At 42.6% G+C, this 10,261-nt stretch overlaps 1 protein-coding gene and 1 non-coding gene across 3 annotated transcripts in view; one reads left to right on the plus strand and one right to left on the minus strand.

Annotated features, from left to right (window-relative positions):
• Positions 1 to 8,377, minus strand: part of NUP214 (nucleoporin 214) — a 113,326-nt gene extending 104,949 nt beyond the window's left edge. For both annotated transcript variants that reach the window (XM_006164334.3, XM_006164333.3), the window contains exons 1-5: positions 8,236 to 8,377; positions 4,522 to 4,717; positions 3,436 to 3,587; positions 1,329 to 1,527; positions 661 to 731 (exon numbers count right to left, since the gene is read on the minus strand). In XM_006164334.3, coding sequence (XP_006164396.1) covers positions 661 to 731; positions 1,329 to 1,527; positions 3,436 to 3,587; positions 4,522 to 4,717; positions 8,236 to 8,280 — 663 coding nt within the window. In that variant the 5' untranslated portion in view covers positions 8,281 to 8,377. The remainder of the gene's footprint in view (positions 1 to 660; positions 732 to 1,328; positions 1,528 to 3,435; positions 3,588 to 4,521; positions 4,718 to 8,235) is intronic.
• A 961-nt stretch (positions 8,378 to 9,338) lies between these two features.
• Positions 9,339 to 9,444, plus strand: LOC114005268 (U6 spliceosomal RNA). Its single transcript, XR_003547147.1, has one exon. It is a non-coding gene; the product is annotated as a U6 spliceosomal RNA (small nuclear RNA).
• The last annotated feature ends 817 nt before the right edge of the window (positions 9,445 to 10,261 follow it).

A 10,261-nucleotide genomic window follows, 5' to 3' on the forward strand; every position in this document is an offset into this window, starting at 1 on the left:
AAGAGGAAAAGCAGGCCACCAGATCCGGGACTCAAACCGTGGTTGTCCATGTGAGAGTGTCCAGTGCCTTAACCAACATGCCACCTGCTGGTCCCATATATTGCCTTTTTTTAAAAAAAGAATTATTTTATTTAGGGACAGATGGCATAATGGCTATTTCGCTGGACTCCCATGTAGTCAACTGCAGTTCAAGTCCCAGACCGGGGGACATAAACTCCTGCCAGGCATGTGTGTGTGTGTGTGCTCGCGTGCATGTGCGTCCAAGATCCTGAGAGGAGAATGGAGGAAAAGGGACTGCAGTATGACTATCCCCTCCGGGAGGTGATTTCTTGCTTTCTGTTTCTGTCTTTCTGACGAGTGCATGCACCCTATAGCAAAAACCTCTCCAAAAAAAAAAAAAAATATTTAACTTTATTTTTATTTATTTATTTTAATTTGACCAGAGAAAGACAGAGTGAGAGAGAAGGAAAGCAAGAAAGCCAGCCACAGGTCCAGGACTTGAACTGTGGTGAGCCACATGGGAGTCCAGCACCCTTAACCACCACGCCACCTGCGGCCCCCATATACTGCTTTTTAATAGAACCAAGATACTCCTGAACCACTTCCACAATAACTGGTAACTTTAGTAGGAAAAGTTCCAAAGTCCAAGGAAAAACTTACAGGAAGATACTGCACCACAGTTCCGTTCTGTTTTCCCACTGCAAGCTGCTTCCCTTTGGGGCTCCAACACACTAAAGGAGAGAAAATGGGGCAACCACTGAGATCTATCACATGACAGCTATAAAACTTGCCTCTGTCAGTCTACAAAGACGTAAGATCATCCCCATCGGCAAAGTAAAAAAAATAAAATCATGTTAATGATACAAACCAATTAGGATTTATCACTGGGCATTGAATTGAAAGTTAATGCTTTTTCAGTAAAATGCTGCCCTGGAAGCTGCTAAGTACAGCAAACTGTATCTTTAGATAAGAAAAGGAGAATAAGAGGTTTTCAAGTGTCAAGAAATCATTTTCAGCTACTTGATAGTTCCTAATGCTTTTCCCCCAAAGATACACAAAACTTTTTCAAAGTACAACCCTTTTAGATTCAGAAACAATTATTTTCAAAAACACAGTTCTAAACTGGCTGTACCAAAGTATTTTTATCTCTAGAAAACCCAAGCACCCTCAGGTTAAATCGTTTATGCTGTTAGGAGTCAAGGACTTAACTATGGAAATAAAGAACACTCTCCCTTCCCATCCTTCCCCAAACTTCTCCAAAAACCACCCATTTTTACTTCCAGAAATTAGTATTTGAACAGATCACCATGGAAGCCTTTATTACTCACCAGACGTTACTGCAACTGTGGAAGGGAGAGTTGCACACACTTTCACCATGTCTGTGACTTGTAGGACAGCGATACTGCCATCAGCCAGACAAACTGCCACCATGGAGGGTACGGTGGGGTTCCACTTCATATCAATCACCATGCCTCCAGCATCTTTCAAAAGCTTATGATAGGCAAATGGGCGTTTCTGCGGCTTAGACTTTTAAAAACAAATGCACAAAAGCAAGACAAATCAATAAATACACAGACGTGAGAAATTCAAAGGAAATTATTAAATATATGCATTTCCTCAAATCACAGTTCGTTTTTCTCCATAGCCATAAAAAAAAAAAAGATTTAGTTCTACACATAATCTATGTTACAATTTCAATACAACTTTTTTCTTTGGAGAGATTTTCGCTACAGGGAGTGTGCACTCGCCTGACAGACAGAGAGAGACATTAGAGACAGAAAGTGAGAAATCACCCCCCGGGGGGATGATCATGCCGCAATCCCTTCTCCTCCATTCTCCTTTCAGGATCTTGGGCACGCACGCACACGCGCCCAGCTTGAGTTTTAAGCCACCGGGTCCGGGATGTGAACTGCGGTAGACTACGTGGGAGTCCAGCAACATAGTCATTATGCTAACTGCTGGTTCCCAATACAACTTTGAAACTGGCAGTCAATGATTCTAACATGCTCAGAGGAACATAGCAAATGCAAAATAATCAATAAACAGCAGACACCAGGTTAAGATCTTGGCTCTGCTTAACAGTGCTAGGAGCTTGGACGGTTATTAAAGCCTTGTGCCTGTTTCTTCATTAATAAAGTGAAGACAACAACAGCTGCTCGGGGAGGCTGTGGCAAGCATGAAGGAATACGGGTGCATCCGGCACAAGGCACAGGCTCTGGGGCACAGCCAGCGCAAATACGCACAGTACTGACTATCACCACTCTTAAGGTGCTTGGAATGGAAAGCACTGCATGAACGCGCCATGAACCCAACACATAGGACTTCGGACATCATCAGCTCTTAGACTTGAACAAATCACCTAAGCCTCCCTGGAGGCTGGCTCTCATATAAATGAGAAATAACACCTTGGATGGATAGTGTTCTGAAATAACTTACTGTATTCCTACCTCAAAGACCTAAAGTTTTATAATTAAGGACTTTAAGACTCAGATTTCAAGGGTTAACCTAAGAAGGTTCCAAGTTATAATATTTTTTCAGTATTTTTGCTATAGGGCACATATGCTCACCAGAGAGAAAGAAAGTGAGAAATCTCCCCCCGGGGGATGGCCATGCCGCCATCCCTTCTCTTCTCTGGATTTGGGACATACATGTATACGCATACAGTGTGAATTTAAGCCACCAGGTCCAGGACTCGAACTGTGGTTGAATACATGGGAGTCCAGTGATGTAACCATTACGCCATCTGCTGGTCCCCCAAGTTGTAATTTGATACCAGGAAATCTCTTTGGGATTCCGTTAAGATTTGGATAATGGTTTATCCCAAAGTTTCATATGTTTGGAATTTGATGGGCGATGGTGAGGCCAAGGAGCAGTGACTAGATCGTGGAGACTGCACTACGGAGGCCACGGTCTGATGAAACAGCAGTGAGTTCTAGCTCGGTGGGAAGGGATTAGTTCTCATAAGAGCAGACTGTTCTAAGAGAGCTGCCAGAAGCACTCTCTCTGCACGCACCCGCCATCCTCTGTACTTCTGTCAGCCATGCTGTAATCCTCAGACTTCAGAATTTCCAGCCACCAGCATCATGTGTTTGTAAATAAACCTCTACCTCCTTTATAAATCACTCAAACTCAGGTGTTTGTTAACAACTTAACAGACCGAGGCAGTTCCCATGCTGACATTACAATACATCAAAGGCCTAAATGTTGGTTTGTTTGTTTAGGTTTTTCTTTTTGCCATTGGGCATGTGTATTTACCAGAGAGAGACAGAGGGAACATGAAAAATCACTTCTGGGGGAATGGCACTCCACAGCCCCTTCTCCATTCTCTTCTCAGGAATTTGAGCATCCATGTACACACTGAGTTCAGAACTAGAACCATGGTCAGCCATGTGAGAGTGTACACCAACTGCTGACCTCAGTTCATCAGTAGCTTACCTCATTTGAGAAGGTGCGGACATCAAAAAAAGCAATGATGGAACCGTATTCACTAGACATCATACACACAGAGAGTGTGAGGTTGTCACAGCTCAGGGCCAGATGATGTATGGGGAATTTCATAGGCACTAGCAAGCTTTGGACTTTATCAACTATGAAGACACAACAAAAAGACAAAGCAGAAAACAGCATGTTTTGGCATGGAAACACAACTCCTTCACCCAGGTCAACCTGAAACGATTATTTTATCTACAAAAACATAGGCACTGATACGTAGGTAAGTACACCTTAACTTTCTATAGGTATATAACAATGTAGTAAGGATCCTAGGGATTCTTCATATGACCTGAAGAACACTGGCTACTGCTCACATTGAACAATGCTCCAAAGGGTACACATCCCCACGTGTTTGGAAGATACTGCTGTACTAACTATAACCTAAGCAACAAAACCCCTTCTACAGAGCCACAGCCCAAACGCAAATGAGCACAGCATAATGCTAAGTTCTTCTTTCCTCTGAGTTCAGAGGAACGATTCATTGAAAACAAAAATAGTGGGTAGTCGGAAAAGTCATGATGCATTTCTGCATAGAAAAACAGAAAAAAATACTTCATGACTTCCCCCACAACCCAATACAAAGCCAGTACAAAGGACCAAAGAGAAAACCTACAAAGGCTTCCAGCATCCACCTTGCACTTATTTTTCATATGGGTCAATCTTAATACCAACAGCAGTTTTTTGTTTTGTTTTAAGGTTTTTGCCATAGGGCGGGTGCCCCCCTAAGATAGAGAGAGAGAGTAAAAAATCACGCCCTGGAGGGATGGCCGCAATCCTTTCTCTACCATTCTCCTCTCGGGATTTTGGGCACACATGGACACACGCCAGGCGTGATTTTCAAGCTGCTGGGTGTGGGACTTGAACTGTGGTCAGTCAGGTGGGAATCCAAGCTTTTTAACCATCATGTCACCTGCTGGCCCCACCAATGGCAATTTTAATTTTAATATCAGAATGATATCTTGGGAAGGAAACACATCAGCAGTCACCACAGCCTTGTCTCTTCTACGTAACATGAATCAAGGGACGTACCTATTTTATTGGGATCGTCTCCAGGTTTGTTTTGAATAAGAAGATTTTTGGTTGAAAAAATCTGCAACCCATTGGCTCCACCAGCAAAGACGAGACCATACTTGTTGGAGATGGCAAGCAGACTCGAGCGTTCTTTGGGCAACTCCTCAGGGGAATCAAAGATTCTCACTTTCTTCAATGCCCTAAACTGGAAATCCTGTTGCAAAAGGAGCAAAACAAGATCAATTCAGGGAAGACAGCAAATTATATCACACCTATTGTTCTATTCCAACAGACCCAATTAACAGCAAAACAAATACATATATTGCCTGAGACCAACGTTTAAAGTTGTCTTTAAACTTCCTGTGCTTTTCATGGAGTTTGGTACAGTGCTCACTAGTATTTGTTGAATGAAGTAAAAACAAATCTTCACAAAGCCTTCCTTGACTAATCCAGCTCACATTGATCTTTTCCTTTTTTGAATTCCTGGTGTATTTATGGTCTGAGTTACCACACAAGTTACACGTGAGTAGTTATAATCTTGTGCCATTCTATAGTATGTATTGTCTCATGACCTCAGTGTTCAATAAACTGTTATCAAACACTGAAAGCTGCACCCAGGCTCACTATAAGTTCTTTTAAGTGCAGGACTCAACAACTATATATGGAAATAGCAAATACAGAAAAATGGCTAAACTGGCTAACCTGCATTGAACCCTAAACAAAATTCCATCACAGAAAGATATGGTCAATCTCCTGGCACTCAGACCTTAAAGCAAAACCTAGCTCCACTGAGGCCATCTGAAACATAAGCCCAAAACCCTTCACAGAGGATACCAAGACCAGGCAAGGCTCGAGGAACAATTCACTGAAAACAAATGCAGTCTCACCTACTTCTAGTTTCATTTCTTTCCATTTCTTTCATGTCCCTCAGTACCTACTTTAGATACAATTGGCCTGGGAGCCTCTCCTGACCTCATCACCTAATTTGACTTACAGTCTTCCATGAATTTATCTCCACGTTTTTAAAGATAATTGAAAGGCCCATGGCCTGGTGGTTAAGGCAGCTGGATCCCGTGTGGCCAACTACACAGTCCAATTCCTGGACCCACTGGCTTGAGAAACATGCCAGACACGTGTGCATGCATGTCCAAAATGCCAAAAGGAGGGAGAAATAGAGAAGGGACTGTGGTGTGACCACACCCCATGATAAATGCTTGCTTGCTTGCTTGCTTTCTTTCTTTCTTTCTTTCTTTCTTTCTTTCTTTCTCTTTCTCTCTCTGGAAAGCATATGCAATATGCATCCTCTGGCAAGATTTTTTTTTTTTTAAGATTGAATTAATTTTATTTTATAAGGAACTTAGAAAACAGGAACAAATATTTATATTAAAATGAATTAAAAGTCTGTATACATCATTCAAAGTTTTAAATTCAGTCAGTGTGACACTAACATGTACTAACCAAGTAATATTATCTTTCGGTTTACTATCAGTGACTTGTCACAAGTGGATATACAAACATAAAGAAAATGCTAAGATGATGCAAAACTCTGAATCTGAAAGGGATCCAGCTGGTTGAAGGGAGCACCAACTGTGGGACTGCCATATAGTCTATCAAAGGAAACAAACTACCACTGGCAGATAAAAATAAGCAAATAAATAAACTCAGGAGAAAAGGAGCCCACAATGCCTGGGATTTTAGAGAAAATGATTTATTTGGTTCTGCTGCTGTGTTTTGTTGTTTTCCTCTTTCAAGTCAGTAAGTGGATATGTGAGAGATCCAAAAATACTTCCCAGTTATATCTTACTTTTTCAGAAGGACAGCTTCATATTGAAGAAACAGTGATACTCCATTACTTCAGCCACTAAATGTCCTATTAAGATAACTTGTCTTAATATGTCTTAACAACTATAGTATGCTTTGATTTAAAAAAAAAAAAAGCTGTTAAGAGGGACCAGCAGTTGGCATAATGGCTATATCGCTGGACTACCAACGTAGTCAACTGCAGTCTGAGTCCCGGACCCGGTGGCTTAAACTCACACCAGGGCATGTGCGTGCATGCCCAAGATCCTGAGAGGAGAATGGAGGAGAACGGACTGTGGTGTGGCCATGCCCTGGGGGGTAATTTTTCATTTTCTGTCTCTCTGTCTCTTTCTGGTGAGCGCATGCACCCTATAGCAAAAACCTCTCCAAAAAAAAAAAAAAAAACTGTTAAGAGTATTTGGGGCTGGCAGGTGGCGTGGTAGTTAAGGGTACTGGACTCCCACATGGCTGACCACAGTTTTGAGTCCCAGACCTAGCAGTTTGCTTTCTCACTTTCCCTCTCTCGCTCTGTCCCTCTCTGGCCAAATTAAAATAAATAAATAAAGTTAAATAAAATAATTATTTTAAAAAAATATTTAAAGAACTTTTCTGTCTCTTGGCTTCTGACATGATTTTTTTAAAAAAGCAGACAATTTTCAGTGTGTACCACCTTAGTACAAAGGTTTCTGTAAGTTTATCCATCACTATGTTAAGCCATACTATACTTATGCCAAAGATAGGTTTTCTTGTCCTTTATTTTTGTAAACAGAATCTTATGGTGTGTTTCATAAGGGATATTCAACATACCCACAGGCTCCTTGGATTCAATGTTTCAGACCTATTTGCTAAACCATCAACTGAAATACTCTTAATTACAACTGACTACAGAGTAAAAATTCACTTGTTCCAAGTGAGACTATAGTATGGTTTCATACAGGAGTAGAATAAAATTGTGTGTGTGTGTGTGTGTGTGTGTGTGTGTAATTCTCATCTTGATAATACAAATATCCTATCTGGGTCTTGGTCACATGGGTATATAGAACCAGTGGGATGCAGAGGCATAGGAGGGCTACCCTTCCCCTGGTCAGTAGTGCAGGGAGCCCCTCATCTAAATATGAGGTTCTAAGTTCTTTTTTCTTTCTACCCCTACATACCAAAGGGATGATAAATTCCCACAAATGGCCCACCACAGGAAGTGATTCTCAAGGTAGAGAGAATCACTACTCTACTATACATATGGTATGGGTTACTACCATTTAAAAGCATTTCAGTATTTATTGTTCACACAAGCCAAAATTAGAAATCGTCCTGCAACTTACTCTCTTTGCACTGTGTCCAAAATGAATATAGCTCATCCTCTGTTCCCTTATTCTGCCTGAATACATATTAAGGACTACTAAACACATCATCCTGGAATTGTCCCCGGGGAGCTCCCAGGTTACCATCCTTTGAACCACTGGCCTTCCCTTCAATTTCCTGAGGCTGACTTCCGGCACCGAAATAGACTTCCTTATCTAATTAACTAAAGGTATATATGGTGACGACCTTGCGCGGTTGTTAGGCAAACCTTGCCCACCTTATAGAAGTCCTACAGTTAGAATGAAGGAGAAAGGGTCTTAAATGAACCCGGTTTTCAGCCCCCTTGTCAAATGTGACTGGATAAATTAAGAGCCTCGATTTACTCCTCTATATTAACGATTATGTCGTGAGGTTGTTGTGATTACCACCAGTGCCTGGCACACAGTTAACACTAAATAAACGGTAGTTATTACCACTACTGAGACCATCACATTAAAGTAGCTACTGTCACTCAAGAGCCGAGCACAAGACAAACAAGGGGCTGGGAATCTGCATCCGGTGGGGCCGAGCCGGCGGCGGGTTCTGGTGAAAAGATGAGAGCGCGGTGCGGGACAGGCCCGTTCAGTCTCTGACCTTCATCTCCCGCTCCGGGATCATGGCATCCATCTCGTCTCCCATCGTGCCGCCCTTCGTTCGTCCAAGCAGCCCACGCTGCCGCCCGCGCGGCCTTGCCCTTACCGCCTAGGCCGCTCCGAAGCCAACTTCCTTCCCTCAGCGCCAGTGGCGCACAGCTTTTGTGTTTCCGGCGCGCTTTGGTGACGTCACGAGCCCCCCGTCCGCGGTGTGGCCGAGAGAGGTCGATAGACCTTCTAAAATCCCGCGCTCGCCCCGCCGCTGCCCCCCATTGGCCGGCTGGGGCCAGGCCTGGGGCGTGGCCTGTGCCCGTACGCCTGCCCCTGGAGCTTCCTGGGCCCGCCTCCGCTTCTGCTCCGGCGCGGGCCAGAGTCTTGTCTCATTCGGCCGCACGTGTTGATGTTTCAGACTCGTTCCCTGGTCTAATTAACTGAAGGAACTCGCAGGAACCACAGGTGGAGGTGGCTGTTAGTACCTTCTGATTCTGAGAAGTTAATTAGGAGCTTGACGTATATTTCCAGGGAGCAACTTTGAGAGAGGTTTTGGTGCTTTACGGGAGAAAGGAAGAAAGGTTCAAAAGTGTGTTTAGCGCAGATTGTGTTTAGCACGGAGCTGAGAGGGCAGCTTAAAGTGAGCTACGCACCAGCATTGTTCACGCTCATGCTAACACTTCCAGAGCACGAGTTTCTGCGCACACTTTAGACGCAATAATCTCATTTACCCCTCAAGACGTCCTACTCGCCTAGGGTTTTTGTTTATTTTTTAAGAGAGAGATTTTTGCTATAAGGCGCGTAGTCTTGCCAGAGACAGAGAAATGGAGAGAAAGTGAGAAACCACCCTCCCCCCGGGGGATGGCGACCCGGCTATTCCTTCTCCATTCTCTGTGGTTTGGCACCTCCGCACATGCGCCCAGGATGCGTTTCAAGCCTCTGGGTCCGGGAAATCCAGTGCCTTAACCACTGCGGCACCTGCTGACCCCCTAGGGGTTGTTATTAACATCTAATTGATGAGTTGATGGAAGCGCAGAGAAAATTCCTCAGGGGCTCTCAGTGGGAACTGGTACAAGCAGGATTAGAAATTTTTTAATTAAAAAAAATTCCATTGTGCTCTCTTTGTGGCACATATACTAAAACTGGAATGATACAGAGAAGATTAGCATGGCCCCTGCACAAGGATGACACCCAAATTCATGACGCATCCCACATTTTTCTATTCAAACAGAATCCTAACCTGTTTCCTGGCTTTAGGTCTTAAGTAAAGTTCTCTTAACATTTTTAAATTTTGATTGATTAAAGCTAAAACTGCTTTCTTGAAATTAAAAGAAAATATTTAATACCTATTTGATGACCACAGTGAGCTATATAGCCTCAGCGAGGTGCTTCTTTATACTACATTCATTCTACCCACCGAGTTTCATGCCTAAAGTCAACATGTGTTCACAGATATGTATATATCAGCTGAACTTGCTATCGAAAGTATTTAGATTAATTAAGACATTTTGTGAATCAATGAAATGTGGGAAAAAATAAAAAAGGAATGGAAAGCAACTGCAGATACCAGAGATGGTGTGGGAGGAGGGAAGGAAGTGACAAAGGGTGAGAAATAGGGGGAAAATATATATATACAAGAAACAATAAATGGAAAATTATTTGTTGACGATAACATGTATGATTAAGCCACTTTACAGTACATTCTGGTTGGGAAATAGCATTTTGTATGTTGTGATGTTCAGTGAAAGAATGTAAAATAAATTAATAAAAAATTGTTTAAATTAAATTATCCTTAAATTTTAAAAAGAATTAATATTTTCCAGATACAATGATGGTATCAGTCTTGCATAGAAGAAATTTCTGTAGTGGAATTTTAAGTTGAGGGCAGACTTTTTTTTTTTTTTTTTGAAAGGTTTTTGCTATAGGGCGCGTGCGCTTGCCAGAAACAGAGACAGAAAGTGAGAAATCACCCACTATGCAGCAATCCCTTCTCCTCCATTCTCCTCTCGGGATCTTGTGCACGCATGCACATGCGC

Source organism: Tupaia chinensis, unplaced genomic scaffold (genome assembly GCF_000334495.1).
Source record: "Tupaia chinensis unplaced genomic scaffold, TupChi_1.0 Scaffold143602_1, whole genome shotgun sequence".
Lineage (NCBI taxonomy): Eukaryota > Metazoa > Chordata > Mammalia > Scandentia > Tupaiidae > Tupaia > Tupaia belangeri.